Genomic DNA, 23,075 nt, shown 5'->3' with positions numbered 1-23,075 from the left:
CCCAGAGTATAATTTTCTTGGTACAGATGCTGTAATCCAAAAGGGAACACTGAATGTATCCGGCATCTGTCTAATGTGTGTAAAATACTGCCATCTAGTGGTTTAACATTTTGGAATAGGGTACAATTTACATTAACAAATACCTGTAATTATGAGACTGAAAAAAACAAAACAGGTCCATTCTAGAAAACTCACACAATTCAAGCTGTCATTTGTTAATATGTGTTTTCTGGGTCCTGCTTTATTTTCCACTTACAAAGGCCTACAAGTGCTGCTATGCAATATACCAAAAAATGTACCTCTCCCAGATCCACCAGCCCCTCTGCCTTTCATCTGCTTTTGCTGCTGCATCCCACCACGACCTCTGCCCTTTGACATCACTTCTTCTTTCACCATATCAATAATTTCATCTGGGATTCGCAGGTATTTAATGGTGCTGCCACGTATATAGCATTCAGGAATTCTCCAAAATTTGTCACCATCCTGTTAAAAGAAGACAGAGACCATGTTAAGCTTTGTTCTTCATGGCGGCTTGTATATAAAACAAAAGCTACATCGGCAACATTAACCACTTAAAAGGAATCGGTCAGCAGGTTTTTCCTAGCTCATCTGGGAGCAGCATAATGTAGTGGCAGAGATCCTGATTCCAGCAATGCATCACTTAGATTACTGGGTGCATCCGTGGAAACACAAACAGAGCTTTTAGATTTTACATGTAGCAGAGCTGAGAAAGCCAGCCCCCCCCCCCCAACAGCTATCTGTGTAAATTGTCTATTCACTATGGGTTGCTTATTATAGTGGGGGGGGCTTGGTCAGACCAGGGCTCATGTGCACAGTGGTCTTGGCAGTGATAATCTCCTGGTGATAAAACATTCATTCTATGGAAAACCACAGCACACAGCCTAATAAGTGACAAATACCTGAATTCCATGTCTCAGACCCAAGCTCATGCTGTACTCCAGTTACAGAGCAAAAACTTGCTGACAGATTCTCTTTTGAGGACCAGACGATTTTCATTTTTTCTTTCACTCCTTCCAAAAGTTATAACTTTGTGCCGTATAGAAGAGCTTGTTTTTTGCAGGACGAGCAGGGCTGTGAAGTCTGACTTCTCAATTTCCCGGACTCCAACTCCACAGCACTGCCCCCTACTGAACATGGACATAAACTGCAGTATAGATTCATCTCCACTAAAAGCCGAGATCCTTAGATAAGGAACAGAACAGACATTTATAGGACATCTCATAACATTCACAAATTCTTACGAAAACATTTACAGCCCATCCTGCACTGAACTACAACACGCAATTTATTACATATATTTTAGTTGCAGTCTATTTTATACTGACTCCACAGTCCTGAGGATGAGTTGTACTTTTTGAGTACCACCATTTTACTACGACCCCAAGAACGGAGGAAAAAAAAAAAAAAAAAAAAGGACTGCAAAATTTAAACGAAATTCCGCATGTTTTTCTGGTGTTCACTAGCAGAATACCCGCGGCTTCGCTCGCGGAAAATACGTTAAATTGACCAGGGCGTATCTTATCCTTTAGCCATATCAGTGAATGAGCATGTGGAAGACCTCTTTTTTGCCACTCAATTGAATGCATCCAACACTGACTTTCACCAAAAATGTAACACTTTGTAATTACGTCCAAGAGCTTGATCAGTTTTTGTTTAAAAACTCTTGCTGTTAAATCATGTCGATCAGAGGGCCGTGACCATTCAAAAGCTCTTCCATTACCTCTGGCCAATTTGGATTACATGTAACTGCAATAAACAAATCAGGACGCCCATATATCCGAACATATGTCATGGCGTCCTAAGCATATTCATGCATATGTCTGGGACTTCCAGTAAATGTAGACGGTAAAATAAACATACGCCCAATGTCAGCCACGTTGCCATCATAAGCAACAGCATGCCTTAAATGAATGTATTCATCCACTTTCCACCTTGTCATATATACACTGTGTTCCAAATTATTAAGCAAATGATATTTTTCTATGATTTTCCTAAATAGTCGGTACAAATGACAGTCAGTCTAATAAAAGTCATCACCCGTTAGAGTATACATCAAATTTTATTGAAGAAACCTCCCAGTGATAATATAATCTCCAAAATGAATAAAAACTCAAATTGCACTGTTCCAAATTATTAGGCACAGTAGAATTTTTAAACATTTGATATGTTTAAGAACTGAAAATGCTCATTTGTGGAATTTGCAGCATTAGGAGGTCATATTCACTGAACAAAAAGCTATTTAACTCCAAAACATCCTAACAGGCCAAGTTACACGTTAACATAGGAACCCTTCTTTGATATCACCTTCACAATTCTTGCATCCATTGAAATTGTGAGTTTTTGGAGAGTTTCTGCTTGTATTTCTTTGCATGAAGTCAGAATAGCCTCCCAGAGTTGCTATCTTGATGTGAACTGCCTCCCACCCTCATAGATCTTTTGCTTGATGATACTCCAAAGGTTCTCCATAGGGTTGAGGTCAGGGGAAGATGGCGGCCACACCATGAGTTTATCTCCTTTTATGCCCATAGCAGTCAATGACTCAGAGGTATTCTTTGCAGCATGAGATGGTGCATGGTCATGCATGAAGAGGATTTTGCTCCTGAAGGCACGGTTCTGCTTTTTATACCATGGAAGACAGCTGTCAGTCAGAAACTCTATATACTTTGCAGATGTCATTTTCACACCTTCAGGAACCTTAAAGAGCCCTACCAGCTGTTTCCCCATGATTCCGGCCGAAAACATGACTCCCTCCACCTCCTTGCTGACATCGCAGCCTTGTTGGGACATAGTGGCCATCCATCAACCATCCACTACTCCATCCATCTGGACCATCCAGGGTTGCTCGACACTCATCAATAAACAAGACTGTTTGAAAATTAGTCTTCATGTATGTCTGGGCCCACTGCAACCATTTCTGCTTGTGAACACTGTTTAGGGGTGGCCGAATAGTAGGTTTATGCACCACAGCAAGCCTTTGAAGGATCCTACACCTTGAGGCTCGAGGGACTCCAGAGGCACCAGCAGCTTTAAATATCTGTTTGATGGTTTGTAATGGCTTTTTAGCAGCCACTCTCTTAATCCAATGAACTTGTCTGGCAGAAACCTTCCTCATTCTGCCTTTATCCGCACAAACATGTCTGTGCTCAGAATCAACCACAAATCTCTTAACAGTACGATGATCACATTTAAGTTTTTGGGAAATATCTAATGTTTTCATCTCTTGACCAAGGCATTGCACTATTTGATGCTTTTCAGCAGCAGAGATATCCTTTTTCTTTCCTAAATTCCTTGAAACCTCTGCCCTGCTTAATAATGTGGAACATCATTCTTAAGTAGTTTTGCTTTAATTGAGCTCATCTTGTAAACTAATTATCACAGGCGTTTGAGATTGATTTCAGTGATCCAAAGAGCCCTGATACACAATACCATCTGAGTTTATTTGAAAAACAAAAAATTACATCTTTTGGACACTTAAATCCAATTTGCATAACAATTTGGAACACAGTGTATATCAACTATAAATTGATTAAAAAGTTGCCTACATTGTAAGATGTGGTTAGAAGAGCCATGCCTGATCATTATTTGGTAGGCATAAAAGTCCATAGCTGATTTTTTTTTATTGGTTGGCCTAGCAGTCTTGGGATCAGTCTGTGTTAGATTAAAGTGATAATATTTTGGAATGGCCAAGATGGCTATCGGATATTGCAGAGCATCATATGATCTGTCTGTTTCTGCAATACGTTGAAGATTGTCACTTCGTCGCTGAATAATTATATCTTGGATTAGAAAGTCCTCTCCAACCATTACAATTGCTACTTCGTTAACAGTGGGAGAATAAAATCGCCTTTCATGCTCGCCAACCGGTGTCTTGCCTGCTCTTATTACAACTTGATATTCATCACTTGGCTTCCTTACTAAGGCTAATTTTGAAAAGGTTTACTAACAGATTGTGCTGATGGAAAAACCTTTGCAAATTCAACACAATCTCTTTTTTGTCTCAAGTATAGCTTCACAACATCAGCTTAGTCTCCCAAAAAATACATTTGTAAAAACTTTGGATCTTCATTTGCTACAGGAAGCATTGAACCGATTTTAGGATATATTTGGCCCTGGACTTTAAAAGTTGGCATAAACCTGCTTCCTGGAGTCCAGCTGTCTTACCAAAGGATGTCAACTGGAAAGATGAATTGTATCTCCTAATATTTTGCAAAAAATGCTTGGACTCAGGAGTTGTTCCTGACATGTATGAAAGAAGTGGTCCAGGAGGTAGATCTAAAAGGTGGAAAACTGACTTTGCCATTTGAGCAGCACATACCAGGCGATTCCAAGTTAGGCTATGTGCCCACATTGCAGAAATGCTGCGGAATTGTCCGCATTTCCGCAACTCCCCGCCGCGGGTAAAACGCATGTGGAATTTGCATGCGCTTTTCCCACAAAACACAAGCGATCTGCAAGCGTTTTTAGCTTGCAGAATGCTTGCGCTTTTCCAAGCGATTTGAAACATCACTTGGAAAAGTGATTGACAGGTTGGTCACACTCGTCAAGCATAGCGCTTGACAAGTGTGACCACTTTTTACTATTGATACTGCCTATGCAGCATCAATAGTAAAGGATAGAATGTTAAAAAAAACAAAAAAAATAGAGATATACTTACCCCTCTGTCCCGGCCCTCATCGGCGCTGCTGGCAAATTCCGTTCCCAGATGACGTCACGCTTGCGAGACTGCTACGTAATCAAAAGTCATTCGCGCAATGCATCCCCTGGGAACGGAAATTGCCGGCAGCGCCGCTGAGAGCCGGGAGGACTCCGGGGGCCGACAGAGGGCAAGTATATCTCTATTATTAATTTTAATTCTATTTTTTTACAGGAATATGGTACCCAGGGCATGGAGGACAGTCTCCTCTCCTCCAGACCCTGGGTACCATCTGCACATGAAGCGGTCACTTTACACATGGAGGGCATAGCCACATGCATAAAGTGAGCGTTTCAATGCAATCCTACGGCGGTGGAATCGCTGCGATTCCGCAGAATTAACGGACATGCTGCGGATTTTACCGCTATGCGATTCCGCAGCGGAAAAATCTGCAGCATTGGCACAGCAACTGCAGAATCTCATAGGATTGCATGGGAATGCGTTTTGTTTGCGTTTAAGCGTTTCCGCAGTAGGAAAAATGCAGCGGAAACGCTTAAAAACGTGGGCACACAGCCTTAAACTTCTTTGCTTGACAATGTTTGCATATTATGTCGATTTTGCGAATTATGACTTTCTGATGTGACCTATAGTCTTGAATTGGGTTGTAGTGAAAGGCTTCCAAACTCAAATCAGATTGATGTTTTTATTGGTACAATTTTTGGGCACATGACATTTTTTGATCGCTTTCTATTCCAATTTTTGGGAGACAGAATGAGCAAAAACCAGCAATTCAGGAATTTCTTTTTTGTGGGGGGGGGGGGGGGGGGGCTTAAACCGTTCCGTGTGTGATAAAATTGATGAGGCAGTTTTATTCTTTCGGTCAGTACGATTACAGAGATACCTCATTTATATTTTTTTGTGTTTTGGCGCTTTTATGTAATAAAATCTATTTTATAGAAAAAAATTATTTTTGAATCGCTTTATTCTGAGAGCTACAGCTCTGGCAAAAATTAAGAGACCACTGCACAGTTTTATAAAAATCAGCTTCTCTACATGTCTGGCAGCCATTCCATTCCAGTGCGAGTTGAATTCCAACCAGAGTACATCTCATTCTACTTAATGTGCTTCTGATTAGGTGATCACCTGACCCAAATCTTATTTAACAAAGGAAAGTATAAAAAAAAACCCCTGCTGTGGTGTTCATAATCCTCTTGCAATAGGACAAGCTGGATGGCAAAACAAGTGCTAGTAATATCCCAAAAGTAATAGGAATGAAAAAATAACTCTTAACCATGCCAAAGGAGTTGAAAAGAAAAGTCTTGAGTGAGGAAAAGAAGGGCTCAATTCTGGCTTTACTAGCAGAGGGATACAGTGAGCATCATGTTGCTTCCATCCTTAAAGTTTCTAAGACGACAGTCCATTACAACAAGGTCAAGCAGCAGACTTTGGGGATAACAAAGTTACAGACCGGCAGAGGGCGAAAACGACTCTCCACTGACCGGGATATCCGACCATCATCTTGTTTGAATGTCACTCAGCAAACGCAGGATGACATCAAGTGACCTACAAAAGGAATGGCAAATGGCAGCTGGGGTGAAGTGCACGGCAAGAACAGTTCATAACAGGTTCCTAGAGGCATGGCTCAAGTCATGTAAAGCTAGAAAAAAGCCTTTCATCAATGAGAAGCAAAGGAGAGCAAGGCTGAAGCTTTCCAAAGACCATAAAGGATTGTACCATAGAGGTCTGGAGTAAGGTAATCTTCTCTGATGAGTCTAATTTTCAGTTTTTCCCAACACCTGTTCGTCTAATGGTTAGATGGAGACCTGGAGAGGCGTACAAGCCACAGTGTCTTGCACCCACTGCGAAATTTGGTGGAGGATCGGTGATGATCTGGGGATGCTTCAGCAAGGCTGGAATTGGGCAGGTTAATCTTTGTGAAGGACGTATGAATCAAGCCACATACAAGGTTATCCTGGAAAACCAGTTGATTCCTTCTGCTCAGAAAATGTTCCCCCGCTCTGAGGACTGGTTTTTCCAGCAGGACAATGCGCCATACCACACAGCTAGGTCAATCAATGTGTGGATGAAGGACCACCACATCAAATCCCTGTCATGGCCAGCCCAATCTCCAGACCTGAACCCCATTGAAAAACCTATGGAATGTAATCAAGAGAAAGATGGCTAGTCACAAGCCATCAAACAAAGAAGAACTGCTTAAATTTTTGTACCAGGAGTGGCATAAGGTCACCCAAAAGCAGTGTGAAAGACTGGTGGAAAGCATGCCAAGACGCATGAAAGCTGTGATTAACAACCATGGTTATTCCACAAAATATTGATTTCTGAATTCTTCCTGAGATAATACATTAGTATTGTTGTTTCTAAATCACTATGAACTTGTTTTCTTACCATTATTTAAAGTCTGCAAGCACTGCATTTTTTTGTTATTTTGACCATTTCTCATTTTCTGAAAATACAAAATTTAGTGCTTGGAAATTCGGAGACATTGTCAGTATCTTATAGAATAAAAGAGCAATTTACAGTTTACTCAAAAATATACCTAAAAAGAGAAAAATCAGACAAACTGAAAATTTTGCAGTGGTCTCTTAATTTTTGCCAGAGCTGTATAACTTATTTTTCCGCTGATGGAGCTGTATGGAGATTCATTTTTTGGGGGACAAGATGACGTTTTCAGCGGTACCATTTATATCCATCTTTTTGATCGCGTGTTATTCCACTTTTTGTTTGGCGGTATGATAAAGCATTGCTTTTTTCCTTCTATAGTGTTCACTAAAGGGGTTAACTAGTGGGACAGTTTTATAGGTTGGGACGTTGCAGACACGGTAATACCTATGTGCACTTTTATTACTTAGATTTTTTTTTTTAATTCAAATATTTAGTGATAGCATATATAGTTTTTTTATTTTTGATTTAAAAAAATATTTTTACAATTGTTAAATTTTTTTTTTTTTTTTACTTTTTCCTAACTTTTTCTACTTTGGGACAATCATTTTTTTGCAGGCTGATGGCTTCTATAGCGTGCAGATGAAGCAGCAGCATTTGCATGCCATAGAAGCCGTCAGCGCTGAACTGGCAGTGAGACTTGCTGATCATGCACTGCACATGATCAACAAGTTTCCTAGCTCTGGTAACCCGGATGTCGTCATGATGACATCCGCTCACCATGGCAACGATCAGGACCCCGCGTCATGCCGCAGGGTCTCCGATCCAAAGGCAGAGGGATTGGCTGTCAGCCCTGTGCCGGCTTCTGGAATGCTGCGATCTTGTTTGATCGTACAAAACCTACAAAAGAAAAAATGAAAAAAAACCTTGCTATAATTAAGTAAAAAGCAAAAGTGCATTTAAATCATACAGAGTTCTTAGTAATACTGAATTTGATCAAACACAACATAAAATCCGTCCCACCATCGACAAGGTGACTTTTTTTTTTGTAGGTTTTGTATGCTTTTTGGCCATGTGAACATGCATTTATATGCTGCATGTGTACCAACTCAAACCAAGTTCAATTTTTGTGTTTTTCTTTGTATTTTTGCATTCTGTGCAAACTGGGGTGTGGCCTCCCTCTCCTGAGCTGGAAATTGTATTTAAAGACTTCCCCTGACTAGATTAATTAAATAAGAGTACTGCTTTAACTCCTTCAAGAACTTTTGACTTTCTGGTTTTGCACATTTGTCTTTTCCTCCCGTTCTTCCAAGAGCTGTAACTTTTACTTTTCCATCAATATTGCTGTATGATGGCTTGTTTTTTGAGAGATGACTTATACTCTTGAATGACACCATTCATATTATTTGATTGACTGGAAAGCAGGAAAAAAAATTCCAAGTTCGCTGAATTTGCAATTCCACAACTTTTTTTTTTTTATTTTTTTATTTTATTTACCATGTTCATTATATTGTAAAACTGACCTGGCAATAGGAGTCACCAGGTCAGTACGCGTTTGCATATACCAAACAAATATAGGTTTGTTTTGTATTTACGTGGTGAAAAAAAATTCAGAAATTTTGAAAAAAAATTTCTCTTATGTCGCCATTTTCATTTTTTGGGATGTGGGGCTGGGTGTTGGCTTATCTTTTGCATGTTGAGCTGAAGTTTTTCTTGATACCATTCTGGGGTAGATACAATATATAGATGGCCTCATCGTATTTTAATGCAAAGTTGCTTTGGCCAAAAAACAATTCTGGTGTTTTGATTATTTTTCGTTACATCATTTACCAATGGTATTAATTTATTTTATGTTTTGATAGGTCAGACTTTTAGGAGCGCAGACATACTTTTTACTGATTTCTGGAATACCCTTCAGAGACTTGAAGCTGTGATCGTCCAGTCACCTGTGCTACACATAGCAGTGCTGTAGCAGAAATCACGATCTCCTATGAACTCCGGCCACAAGATAGTGTTCACATAACGTTCGTAAAGACAGGCACGGGGGTCAGCAGACCCCCAGATGTCATGACAACCCATCGGCGCCCCGCAATCATGTGACAGGGGCGCCGATGGGCGGGATGAATGACAAGCTTTCCGCCAGTGTATGTTAAATCCCACTGTCAGTGTTTGATATTGGGATTTAATAGATTAACAGCTGCAGGTGGAGCAACGTTCCACCCATGGCTATTAAAGGTACATGATGACTAATTAAATTTGTCATATGCGGGAAAACATGTTGGCTTGATGTGCAAGAAATATCAAAGGCCAGGACATGACTTTTTATGTAATTATATGTCAAAAGTCATGAAGTAGTTTAAGCACCACTACAGCGGTTTTTTTTTATGTTATGGGTGGAGTGGTGCAACTAAGTTCCTGCACTCATCAGCCGCCATCTTCATCTGTTATCGGGGCTGCCCCAGTCGTATCCTTAAGAATGTGACCAGTGTTTACTGGGCCATCTAGAAGTCACTAGTCAATTTCATTCCTTCACGACCTTAGACGAATCCATGCGTCCTAGTTGGTAAGTACTTACCGACTTTGGACATATGCTGCTCCATAAAGGTTGATGGCCCCATAAGATGCTCCATATAATGCTGCATAAAGGTTATGGCCCCATAAGATGGTTCATAGATATATTAGATATATATGCCCCATATGCTGCTGCGATTAAAAAAATAAAAAATAAAAATGACACTCACCTCTCGTCGCTGGGTGTCACGTGCAGGTGTCCTGAGCAGGCGAGGACACCGCGGCGCTATGGGGGCCAGGAGCCGGTGTCACCACTGGCTCAAGCCCCTGGCACCGGCGATATTCAACTGTCTCCGTTCCACCGCCGTGCGCCGCTGTCTTCTGTGTCTCTGTAGTGACTGTTCAGGCACTAACCACGTCATCGCGCCCTCTGACCTGAACGTCATAGCCAGAGGACACGGAAGACAGCGGCGCACAGCGACAGGTGAATATCGCATGGCTCCCCCCGTCCTCCTCTCCCCCTCCTGGCGCGTCTCTGCACTTGCGATGGTCTCCGGCGCCGGCAGCTCCTTCCAGTGTTCAGCGGTCACATGGTACCGCTCATTAAAGTGATGAATATGCTCTCCACGCCTATGGGAGTAGTGGCGTGCACATTCATGACTTTAACGAGCGGTACCACATGACTGCTGAACACAGGAAGAGCTGTGGTGCCAGAGACCATATGAGAAGCAGGGACGTGCAGAGACCACGTCAGGAGGGGGTATGATGTGACAGCCACGCTCCCCCTCCCCCGCCAACCCCGAGACAAATGACTCGAGTATACGCAGAGAGGGGCACTTTCAGCCTAAAACAATGGGCTGAAAATCTCGGCTTATACTCAAGTATATACGGTATACATATATATATATATATATATATATATATATATATATATATATATATATATATATATATATATATATATATATACACACACATACATACATACACACACACCCACATAATATATACACACACACAGAAGTACACATATTTGGTATTGCTGCATTCAGAACGACCCGCCCTATAAAAATGTCACTAGTCAACCCCTCCTCAGCGAACATCGTTAAAATAAAAAAAAACCAAAAAAACAATGCTTTATCAGCATACAGTTGAAGATGAATATAAATAGAAATGGTTTAGCTGAAATCGTCATCTTGTCCCGCAAAAAAGAAGCTGTAATTCATCTCAATAAGCGGAAAACTAAAAAGTTATAGCTCTCGGAATAAAGTGGGCAAAAACAATTTTTCTATAAAATAGCTTTTATTGTGTAAAAGCCCTAAAACATATAAAAAAACTAAAGTGTGACATCATTGTAATTGTACTGACCCTTAGAATAAAGCTGCCTTATATAACAAAAAAAACAATCCCTGAATTGTTGGTTTATGTTCATTCTGGCTACCAAAAATTGGAATAGAAAATGATCAAAAAATCAGGTGCCTAAAAATGGTACCCATAAAAACGTCAACTCGTCCCGCAAGAAATGAGCTCTAGTATGACTCAATTGGCAGAAATATGGATAAATTATAGTTAGAATAATATAGCGATGCATAAACTAAGTTTTGCAAAAAAAAAAAACAAAGCGTTTAGTGTGTCAGTCAAGCAGAAAAAAACCAATATAAATCTGGTATCGCTATATTCGCAACGACCCGAAGAATAGAGTCGTCTAATCAATTACACTGTTCGAGAAATGGCAAAAAAAAAATAAATAAAAATAAAACCAATTCTTCCCTGCTGTTGATTTGTTCATTCTGCTTCACAGATAACACAGTAAGGCTCAGTGCATTTACCAGCGAAATGGCCCTCGCCCCCCAAAAGAAATTCAGCAAATCCTGTGCTCCCAAATCCCCCTCTCCCTTCTCAGCTCCAGTGTGCCTAAATCACATTTAGCGTACACAAGTTTGGCATTTCTGTAGCTATGAGAGCCCGCCTAACTTATGGGTGCATGTCTCCAGAAGCATGAGCTGGTCACCACAACGGCAGTTTGCAATTTTCACTCAGCAACATCCACTGCTGATTGTTTCTGGAAAACACTCATGGAGTCAAAATAGTCACTACCCCTGTAGATAAATTTCAAAAGGGGCATAATTTCCAAAATTGGGTCACTTAAGGGGAGATTCTAGCACTTAGGGGCTCTGTATATGGAGCCAAACTATTCTAGGAAAATCTGCGCTCCAGAAAACAAATAGCGCTCCATCCCTCCAGAGTCTTGCCGTATGGCTAAGCATTACCGTACAACCACATATGGGGTATTTCCACATTCAAATTGTGGGACAAATGTTGTTGCCATTTTTACCCACTTCAATATTTTAAAATGTAAAATCTCGGGCTAAAACAAAATTTTGGTGGTAAAAAAGGAATTTTTTCTTCACTGCCCAATGGTAAGAAAAAAAAATCGTGACCCACCTGTGATGTCAATATGATCACTGCAACCCTAGATGAATTTAATAATAATAATCTTTATTTTTATATAGCGCTAACATATTCCGCAGCGCTTTACAGTTTTGCACACATTATCATCGCTGTCCCCGATGAGGCTCACAATCAGTATGTCTTTGGAGTGTGGGAGGAAACCGGAGTACCCGGAGGAAACCCACGCAAACACAGGGAGAACATACAAACTCCTTGCAGATGAGACTGTCAGCTACACGATTACTACATTGTATAGCTGAGTTCCCTACTATTAAAAAGTCATCAAGGTAAGGTATTAAGGTGTCTTTCTGACGTACGAAGGCCATCACCTCCAACAACACCTTTGTGAAGATTCTGGGTGCCATAGAGGCCGAATCACATTGCTGTAAACTGGAAACCATGTATCTCGCCGGAGAAGGAGACTACCACTCTGAGGTACAGTGCCTCGTAAACTATTCTTTCCCCTGGAACTTTTCCACCTTTTCCCACATATCATGCGTCAAACATAAAGATACCAAATGTAAATTTTTGGTGAAGAAGGGAAGGGAATCTCTTGTAGGGATTCTTCCTGCAGTTCCCATAGGTTTCTGTAGGTTTCCTGTTCCTATGAGCGGATCCCTCCAGTGGGTGCTGTCGTACCGAAGGTTAAAAGTGATTTTTTATTTTCACGGCTCTACATTATAAACTTCTGTGAAGCACTTAGGGGTTCATCAAAGTGCTCACCACACACCTAGATAAGTTACTTGAAGGGTCTAGCTTCCAAAATGGTGTCACTTGATGGGGGTTTCCACTGTTTAGGCACATCAAGGGCTCACCAAATGTGACATGGCGTCCGATCTCAATTCCAGCCAATTCTGCATTGAAAAAGTCAAATGGCGCTTCTTCCTTTCCAAGCCCTGCCTTGCACCCAAACAGTGGTTTACCCCCACATATGGGGTATCGGCGTATTCAGGAGAAATTGCACAACAAATTTTGTGGTTCATTTTCTCTTTTTACACTTGCAAAAATAAAAAAAAATTGGTTCTGAAGTAAAATGTTTGGGAAAAAAAAAAAAAAAAAAAAAGTTAAATGTTAATTTTTTCCTTCCACATGGCTTCAATTCCTGTGAAGCACGTAAAGGGTTAATAAACTTCTTGAATGTGGTTTTGAGCACCTTTTTAGAATGGTGTCACTTTTGGGTATTTTCTGTCATATTGAGCCCTTAAAATGACTTCAAATGTGATGTGGTCCCTAAAAAAATGGTTTTGTAAATTTTGTTGTAAAAATTTGAAATCACTGGTCAACTTTTAACCCTTATAACTTCCTAACAAAAAAAAAAATTTTGGTTCCAAAATTGTGCTGATGTAAAGTAGACATGTGTGAAATGTTATTTATTAAGTATTTTGTGTGACATCTCTCTGATTTAAGGGCATAAAAATTAAGTTTGAAAATTGCAAAATTTTCGCCATATTTCCCTTTTTTTCATAAATAAACAAGTCATATCGAAGAAATTTTACCACTAACATGAAGTAAAATACCGTATATAGTCGCGTATAAGCCGAGATTTTCAGCCCATTTTTTTGGGCTGAAAGTCCACCTCTCGGCTTATACGAGAGTCATATACGCCAGGTAGTCGGCGGGGGGTTTCAGATCATACATACCCCCTCTGGCACGGTCTCTGCAGCTCCCCTGCTCTTCCATAGTCTCAGGCTCCTTCTTTCAGCGGTCACGTGGTACCGCTCATTAAAGTCACAAATATGCGCATATTCATGACTTTAATGAGCGGTACCACGTGACCGCTGAAGGAATAGCCGCCAAAGACCGCGCCAGGACGGGCTGCAGAGACTGCGCCAGGAGGGAGTAAGTATATGCGATATTCACCTGTCCCTGGTCCACCGCTGCGCACCGCTCTGTCCTCCACGTCCTCTGTCTGATGGTGACGTGGTTAGTGCGCTGCGCCCTCTGCCTGAACAGTCACTGACAGAGGGACCCAGAAGACAGAGCGGCACCCTGTGATGGACTGGGGACAGGTGAGTATCTCAGGTGCCGGGGCCCTGAGCCAGCGGTGACACCGGCACCTGTCCCCGCCTGCTCAGGACACCGACACCTGGCCCCCAGCGACGAAGTGTGTGTGTATGTCATTTTTTCTTTTATTTGCAGCAGCAGCACATGGGGACTATTCTATGGAGCATCTTATGGGGCAGCATATGGGGCATAATCTATGGAGCATCTTATGGTGCCATAACCTTTATGAAGCAGCATGTAGGGGCAGCACAGTGGCTCAGTGGATAGCACAGAAGGACAACATCTGCAAAGAGTTTGCGTGGGTTTCCTCCGGATACTCGGGTTTCCTTCCACACTCCAAATATACAAAACAAAAAAAAAAACATACCGATAGGGGACAGCAATGATAATGTGTGCAAACTGTAAAACACTAGGGAATATGTTAGCGCTATATAAAAATAATTATTATTATTATTATTATTATATGGGGCATCTCATGGGATCATAACCTTTATGGAGCAGCTTATAGGGCATATTCTATTGAGCATCTTATAGGGCCATTATTAACCTTTGTGCAGCATTATATGGGGCGTATTTTGTATGGAGCATCTTATGGGGCCATCATGAACTGTATGGAGCATTATATGGGTGGGGCTCCTGATTCAATATGGATATTCAAAAACATTTTAACCTATTGATGTCTCAATTAATTTTATTTTTGAAATTTACCAGTAGCTGCTGCATTTTCCACCCTAGGCTTATACGCAAATCAATAAGTTTTCCCAGTTTTTTTGTGGCAAAATTAGGGGGGGGGGGGGGGGGGTTGGCTTATACTCGAGTATATATGGTATGTCACGAAAAAAAACAATCTTAGAATCAGCGGGATCCGTTAAAGCGTTCCAGAGTTATAACCTCATAACTGACAGTGGTCAGAATTGTAAAAATTGGCCTGGTCATTAAGCAGCAAAATGGCTCTGTCACTAAGAGGTTAATATTTAGGTTGGCTACATCTACAGCAATGCCAGATTTATATCTTTTTTCTGTTTGGCAGTGGTCACACACTAAAAAACGCTTTTTATTGCAACAAGTTTTTACATCCCCATATTTAGATGGCTATAATTTTTCCATATTTCTGCTGACAGTCATGTGACAGCATGTTTTTTGCGGGACGAGTTGACGTTTTTATTGGTACTACAATATTTTGCATACTATAAGACGCACCCAAAATTTTGATAAAAATAGGTAAAAACTTTAATAAAATGGTGGTGCCAGGGGTGGTGGCTGAGGTGAAGTGGGGTCCCAGGGTGGCTGCTGGAGGAGTAAAGAGTGGTGCATTGCTGCAGGTTGGGATGAGGGGGTGTCTGATGCGGTGAAAATGGCTGCTTGCACTCTGGTGTGGGGTGCTCTGCTGACATTTTGTGAAAGCCCGGTGCCCCCCACATAATTCGGGCTATCACAAATTGCTGGCAGAGTCCCCCCGCAGGCCCGCACCACAGAGCACCGCAGCCATTTTCACCTGCAGCGACGTACAACGGAACACCCCCTCATCCCAAACTGCCACCTGCAGCAGCACGCCACTCCTGCCTCCTATAGAAGTGACCCTAGGACTCCGCTCCACCGCAGCCGGTAAGGTATATCCGCATTATAAGACGCACCCCTATTTTCCCCCAAAATTTTGGGGAAAACTGCGTCTTATCCGAAAAATACAGTATTTTCGGGCACATAACATTTTTTTGATCGCTTTTTATTCCAATTTTTGGGAGGCAGAAATTAACAAAAACTACCAATTCAGGAATTTTTTTTTTTTTTTTATGCCATTCTGTGCGTGGTAAAATTGATAAGGCAGCTTTATTCTTTTGGTCAGTACGATTACAGCGATACCACATTTATATAGTTTTCTTAGGTTTTGGAACCTTTAAGCAATAAACTATTTTATTGAAAAAAATTATTTTTGCATCACTGCATTTGGAGAGCTATAACTTTATTTTTCCGCAGACGGAGCTGAACGTATTTTTCTTTCCATTAGTCTTTTTGATTGTTTTATTCTACTTTTTGTTTGGAGACATGATGTGAATAGTTTTTTGCCTCGTTTTGTATTTATTTTTTTTTAACGGAGTTCACTGAAGGCTGAAGGGGTTAACTAGTGGGCCAATTCTATAGGGCACGTCCTTCCAGACACAGCAATTCCAAATGTTTTTTATTTACATAAATAGATTTATTGGCTTAATATTTTACTTGTGATTTTTTTTAGAAATATTTTAACAATTTTTATTAACTTTTTTACATTGTCATAGGATGGTGCATCAACGTCCCACTGACACATCGCTGATTTAATTATTCTGCAATGCTTCTGCATTGTAGGGCATTGAATCGGTGTCTCACCGGTATGGAGGAGGCGTGGCAGATTCTGCTCTGAGCAGGAGCTTACAGGCCACAGTCCCTGCAGTCATCTTTTGGTCACCATGGAGACAACCAGGGATGGAAGCACATAAGGAGCTCCATCCATCTGATTCCCCGCGATATTGCTGTCGCTATTGACAGCGGCATCAGAGAGGCTTAACACCCAAAATTAATTAACGTTTTCATGTAGAATTGACTCCTGCATTTCATTGCTGCGGAACTAAGTGTGAACCTGCTTGATTATCACGCCATATACAGCTATGGCAAAAATTAACAGGCCACTGCCAAATTTTCATTTTCTCTGATTTTCTCTTTATAGGTATATTTGAGTAAAATGTAAATTGCTTTTATTCCATAAACTACTGACATGTCTTCGAATTTCCAAGCACTAAATTTTGTATTTATTTTCAGAAAATGAGAAATGGTCAAAATAACAAAAAATGCAGTGCTTGCAGACCTCGAATAATGCTAAGAAAACAAGTTCATAATCATTTAGAAACAAGATACTAATGCTTTAACTCAGGAAGAATTCAGAAATCAATATTTTGTGGAATAACCATGATTGTTAATCACAGCTTTCATGCCTCTTGGCATGCTTTCCACCAGTATTTCACACTGCTTTTGGGTGACCTTATGCCACTCCGTGTACAAAAATGTAAGCAGTTCTTTGTGTGATGGCTTGTGACTATCCATCTTCCTCTTGATAACATTCCACAGGTTTTCAATGGGGTTCAGGTCTGGAGATTGGGCTGGCCATGACAGGGATTTGAGGTGGTGGTCCTTCATCCACACATTGATTGACCTGTGTGGCATGGCGTATTGTCCTGCTGGGAAAAACAGTCCTCAGAGTTGGGGAACATTGCATGAGCAGAAGGAATCACCTGTTTTTCCAGGATAACCTTGTATGTGGCTTGATTCATACATCCTTTGCAGAGATTAACATGCCCAATTCCAGCCTTGCTGAAGCATCCCCAGATCACCACCGATCCTCCACCAAATTTCACAGTGGGTGCAAGACACTGTGGCTTGTACACCTCTCCAGGTCTCCGTCTAACCATTAGATGACCAGGTGTTGGGCAAAGCTGAAAATTAGACTCTTCAGAGAAGATTACCATACTCCGGTCCTCCATCGTCCAATCCTTATGGCCTTTGGCAAACTTCAGCCTGGCTCTCCTTAGCTTCTCATTGATGAAAGGCTTTTTTCTAGCTTTAGATGACATGAGCCCTGCCTCTAGGAGCCTGTTACGAACTGTTCTTGCCTTGCACTTCACCCCAGCTGCCATTTGCCATTCCTTTTGTAGGTCACTGGATGTCATCCTGCGGTTGCTGAGCGATATTCAAATAAGATGACGTTCATCCCGGTCAGTGGAGAGTCGTTTACGCCCTCTGTCGGTCTGTAGCTTTGCTGTCCCCAATGTCTGCTGCTTGACCTTGTTGTAATGGACTGCTGTCTTAGAAATTTTAAGGAGACAACATGATGGTCACTGTATGCCTTTGCTAGTGAAGCCAGAATTGAGCCCTTCTTTTCTTCAGTCAAGACTTTTCTTTTCAACTCCTTTGGCATGGTTAAGAGTTATTTTTTCATTCCTATTACTTTTGAAATATTACTAGAACTTGTTTGCCATCCACCTTATCCTATTGCAAGAGGATTGTGAACACCACAGCAGGGTTTTTTATACTTTCAGGTGATCACCTAATCATGACATTAACCCCTTAATGACCGGAGCATTTTTCGGTTTTGCTTTTTCGTTTCTTTCCAGAGTCATATCTTTATTTTTCCATCAATATGGCCATGTGAGGACTTATTTTTTATGAGACGAGTTGTACTTTTGAACTACCCCATTGGTTTTACCATGTCTTGTACTCGAAAAAAGGAAAAAAAATTTCAAGTGCGGTGAAATTGCAAAAAAAAGTGCAATTCCACACTTATTTTTTAATTGGCTTTTTTGCTAGGTTCACTAAATGCTAAAACTGATCTGCCATTATAATTCTCCAGGTCATTACGAGTTCATTGACACCAAACATGTCTAGGTTCTTTTTTATCTATGTGGTGAAAAAAAATTCCAAAGTTTGCTATAAAAAAAAAAAAAAAAAAAAAAAAGCGCAATTTTCCAAGACCCATAGCGTCTCCATTTTTAGTGATCTTGGGTTGGGTGAGGGCTTATTTTTTGCGCACCGAGCTGATGTTTTTAATGATACCACTGTTGTGTAGATACATTCTTTTGATCGCCCTTTATTGCATTTCAAAGCAATGTCATGGCGACCTAAAACAAAAAAAAAAACGTAATTCTGGAGTTTCGATTTTTTTTCTGGCTACACCGGTTAGCGATCAGGTTAATCCTTTTTATTTTTTTATTGATCAATCGGGCTATTCTGAAAGCGGCGATACCAAATATGTGTATGTTTGATTTGTTTTATTTTGAATGGGGCGAAAGGGGGGTGATTTGAACTTATGCTTAAATTTTTTTCATATTTTTTACAAACTTTTGTTTTTAAACTTTTGGCATGCTTCAATAGCTTCCATGGGAGGCTAGAAGCTTCCACTACTTTATCGCCTCTGCTACATAGAAGTGATGCACAGATCACCTCTATGTAGTGGAATGACAGCATTGCTATGAGCACAGGGTGGCGCTCATAGCAATCCGTCATCAACTATAGTTTTGAGGAGACCTCTGGTTGTTACGACAACGCACCGATGACCCCCGATCACGTGACAGGGGTCAGCGGTGCGCGTATTTCTGGCCCGATGGCCGGAAGCTCCATTTAAATGCCGCTGTCAGCGCTTGATAGCGGCATTTAACTAGTTAATAGGCGCGGGCAGATCACGATTCCGCTCGCGCCTATTGCAGGCACATGTCAGCTGTTCAAAACAGCTGACATGTCTAGGCTGAGGTGGGCTCACCGCTGAAGCCTACCTCAAAGCGGGGGATACTGCCAGCTGATGTACTATTCCGTCAGCTGGCAGTAAGGGGTTAAGTAGAATGCGGTGTACTCTGGTTGGAATTCAACTGACACTGGAATGGAATGGCTGCCAGACATGGAGAGAAGTTGATTTTTATAAAACTGTGCAGTGGTCTCTTAATTTTTTGCCAGAACTGTATACGGCGATTTACGGGAATGCAGCTACCGCGGCACATGTTGGGAAGGTATTAAGGGCATAAAAAGAAAAAAGTTTGAAAATTGCTAAATTTTCGCCAAATTTCCAACTTTTTTCAAAATAAACGCGAGTCATATAGAACAAATTTTATCACTATTATAAAGTATGACGTGTCACGAAAAACAATCTCGGAATCAGTGGGATCAAGTGGAGCGTTCCAAAGTTATTACCACAAAGTGACAGTGGTCAGAATTGTAAAATTTAGACTGGTCAGGAAGGTAAAAACAGGGTTGGGTGTGAAGGAGTTAATTCTATGAAAGCCAGAATGAGGCTCTCGTAGACTTACATGGAGAGATTGTGACCTTCATCTCTTGTTTCTGGTTAGTCAGAAGTTGCGGTCACAAGAGTAAGAGCAAAAAACGACAGCTGGTGAGTATAATACTTGGGTAATGTAACTTAGATTAGTGGCCCCATTCCAGCACTAAAATAAACACGCTGACATTTTCCTTTAACGATGGCAATGTAACACTACAATTCAGATGCTTTGCAGGTGATTAGTATGGGATCCATTATTGTTTTGTAATTTTTTTTTACTTGAATAAGCGAGCCTCACGCATGCTGCAATTTTTTTGGCATGCGGACATTCAGTCCGTGTGAAAATACAGTTGTCTGAACAGCCCAAGGTCAGTTTTTGTCACGGACCACACTTGGATGGAAAATACGATTGTGTGAACTTTACAAAATGTGACCAACCTGACAGCAGACTCAATTTACTTTTCTTTGAATCAGGAGGAAATCTTTGTGGGTGGATTTACATGCTGGAGACTATGTTTCAGAAATATAATGGTAATTGTTACATTAAAATCTGTAAGTGCAGCCCTTCAGCTCGGATTGCATTAACCCCTTCACCCCCAAGGGTGGTTTGCACGTTCATGACCGGGCCAATTTTTACAATTCTGACCACTGTACCTTTATGAGGTCATAACTCTGGAACGCTTCCATTGATCCCGGTGATTCTGACATTGTTTTCTCGTGACATATTGTACTTCATGTTAGTGGTAAAATTTCATTCAAATAACTTGCGTTTATTTGTGAAAAAAATGGAAATTTGGCAAAAATTTTGAAAATTTTCACAATTTTCCAACTTTGAATTTTTATGCCCTTAAATCACAGAGATACTGCGCACAAAAAACTTGATAAGTAACATTTCCCACATGTTTACTTTACATCAGCACAATTTTGGAACCAAAATTTTTTTTTGTTAGGAAGTTATAAGGGTTAAAAGTTGACCAGCGATTTCTCATTTTTACAACACCATTTTATTTTTAGGACCACATCACATTTGAAGCCACTTTGAGGGGTCTATATGATAGAAAATACCCAAAAGTGACACCATTCTAAAAACTAAACCCCTTAAGGTGCTCAAAACCACATTCAAGAAGTTTATTAACCCATTAGGTGCGTCACAGGAATTTTTTTGAATATTTAAAAAGAAATGAACATCTAACTTTTTTTCACAAAAAAAATACTTCAGGTTCAATTTTTTTTATTTTACCAAGGGTAACAGGAGAAATTGGACTGCAAAAGTTATTGCGCAATTTGTCCTGAGTACGCTGATACCTGTTTTGGGGGGGGGAACGACTGTTTGGGCGCATGGCAGAGCTCAGAATGGAAGGAGCGCCGTTTGACTTTTTCAATGCAAAATTGGCTGGAATTCAGATCGGACGCCATGTCACGTTTGGAGAGTCCCTGATGTACCTAAACAGTGGAAACCCCCTACAAGTGACCCCATTTTGGAAACTAGACCCCCCAAGGAACTTATCTAGATATGTGGTGAGAACTTTGAACCCACAAGGGCTTTACAGAAGTTTATAACGTACAGCGGTACAATTAAAAAATCATATTTTTTCCACAAAAATGATCTTTTCACCCCAATTTTTATTTTCCCAAGGGTAACAGGACCCTAAAAGTTATTGTGCAATTTGTCCTGAGTACGCTGATACCCCACATGTGGGGGTAAACCACTATTTGGGCGCATGGCAGAGCTCGGAAGGGAAGCAATGCCATTTGACGTTTTTGGCTGGAATTGAGATCGGACACCATGTCGCGTTTGGAAAACCCCTGATGTACCAAAACAGTGGAAACCCCTCACAAATGACACCAATTTGGAAACTAGACCCCCTAAGGAACTTATCTAGATGTGTGGTGAGAACTTTGAACCCCCATGGACTTCACAGAAGTTTATAACATACAGCCATACAATTAAAAAATCATATTTTTTCCAAAAAAATGATCTTTTCACCCTCAATTCTTATTTTTCCAAGGGTAACAGGACCCTAAAAGTTATTGTGCAATTTGTCCTGAATACGCTGATACCCCACATGTGGGGGTAAACCACTATTTGGGCGCATGGCAGAGCTCGGAAGGGAAGCAGCGCCATTTGACGTTTTTGGCTGGAATTGAGATCGGACACCATGTCGCGTTTGGAAAACTCCTGATGTACCAAAACAGTGGAAACCCCCCACAAATGACACCATTTTGGAAACTAGACCCCCTAAGGAACTTATCTAGATGTGTGGTGAGCACTTTGACCCCCCCAGTGCTTCACAGAAGTTTATAATGCCCGGGCGTGAAAGTAAATAATTCGTATTTTTTCCACAAACATGATCTTTTAGTCACCATTTTTTTATTTTCCCAAGGGTACCAGAAGAAATTGGACCCCAAAAGTTGTTGTCCAATTTGTCCTGAGTATGCGGATACCCCATATGTGGGTGAAAACTACTGTATGGGCACACGTCGGGGCTCGGAAGGGAAGTAGTGACGTTTTGGTATGCAGACTTTGATGGAATGGTCTGCGGGTGTCATGTTGCCTTTGGAGAGCCCCTAATGTACCTAAACAGTGGAAACCCCCCACAAATGACCCCATTTTGAAAACTAGACCCACTAAGGAACTTATCTAGATGTGAGGTGAGCACTTTGAACCCCCAAGGGCTTCACAGAAGTTTATAATGCCAGGGCATGAAAATAAAAAAATCGTATTTTTTCCAGAAACATGATCAATTAGTCCCCAATTTTTTCATTTTCCCAAGGGTAACAGGAGAAATTGGACCCCAAAAGTTGTTGTCCAATTTGGCCTGAGTACGCTGACACCCCATATGTGGGAGAAAACTACTGTATGGACACACGTCGGGGCTCGGAAGGGAAGCAGTGACGTTTTGGAATGCAGACTTTGATGGAATGGTCTGCGGGTGTCATGTGCGTTTGGAGAGCCCCTGATGTACCTAAACTATTGAAACTCCCCACAAGTGACCCCATTTTGGACACTAGACCCCCCACGGAACTTATCTAGATGTGTGGTGAGCACTTTGAACCCCCAAGTGCTTCACAGAAGTTTATAACACTCGGACGTGAAAATAAAAAAATCATTTTTTTCCACAAAAATGATATTTTTGCCCCCAATTTTTTATTTTCCTAAGGGTAACAGGAGAAATTGGACCCCAAAAATTGTTTTTCAATTTGTCCTGAGTAGGCTGATACCCTACATGTGGGGGTAAAACACTGTTTGGGCGCATGGCAGAG

At 41.0% G+C, this 23,075-nt stretch overlaps 1 protein-coding gene across 1 annotated transcript in view; it reads right to left on the bottom strand.

Annotated features, from left to right (window-relative positions):
• LSM4 (LSM4 homolog, U6 small nuclear RNA and mRNA degradation associated) overlaps positions 1-23,075 on the bottom strand; it is a 39,487-nt gene that overhangs the window by 2,409 nt on the left and 14,003 nt on the right. Inside the window, exon 4 of the mRNA XM_073544820.1 lies at positions 300-483. Coding sequence (XP_073400921.1) covers positions 300-483 — 184 coding nt within the window. The remainder of the gene's footprint in view (positions 1-299; positions 484-23,075) is intronic.

This window comes from Dendrobates tinctorius, unplaced genomic scaffold (assembly GCF_039654945.1).
Source record: "Dendrobates tinctorius isolate UK_male_01 unplaced genomic scaffold, ASM3965494v1 ptg000011l, whole genome shotgun sequence".
NCBI classification, from domain to species: Eukaryota; Metazoa; Chordata; class Amphibia; order Anura; family Dendrobatidae; genus Dendrobates; species Dendrobates tinctorius.
Note: the sequence above shows the minus strand (reverse complement) of the source record. Positions and strands in the feature narration are given on the sequence as shown.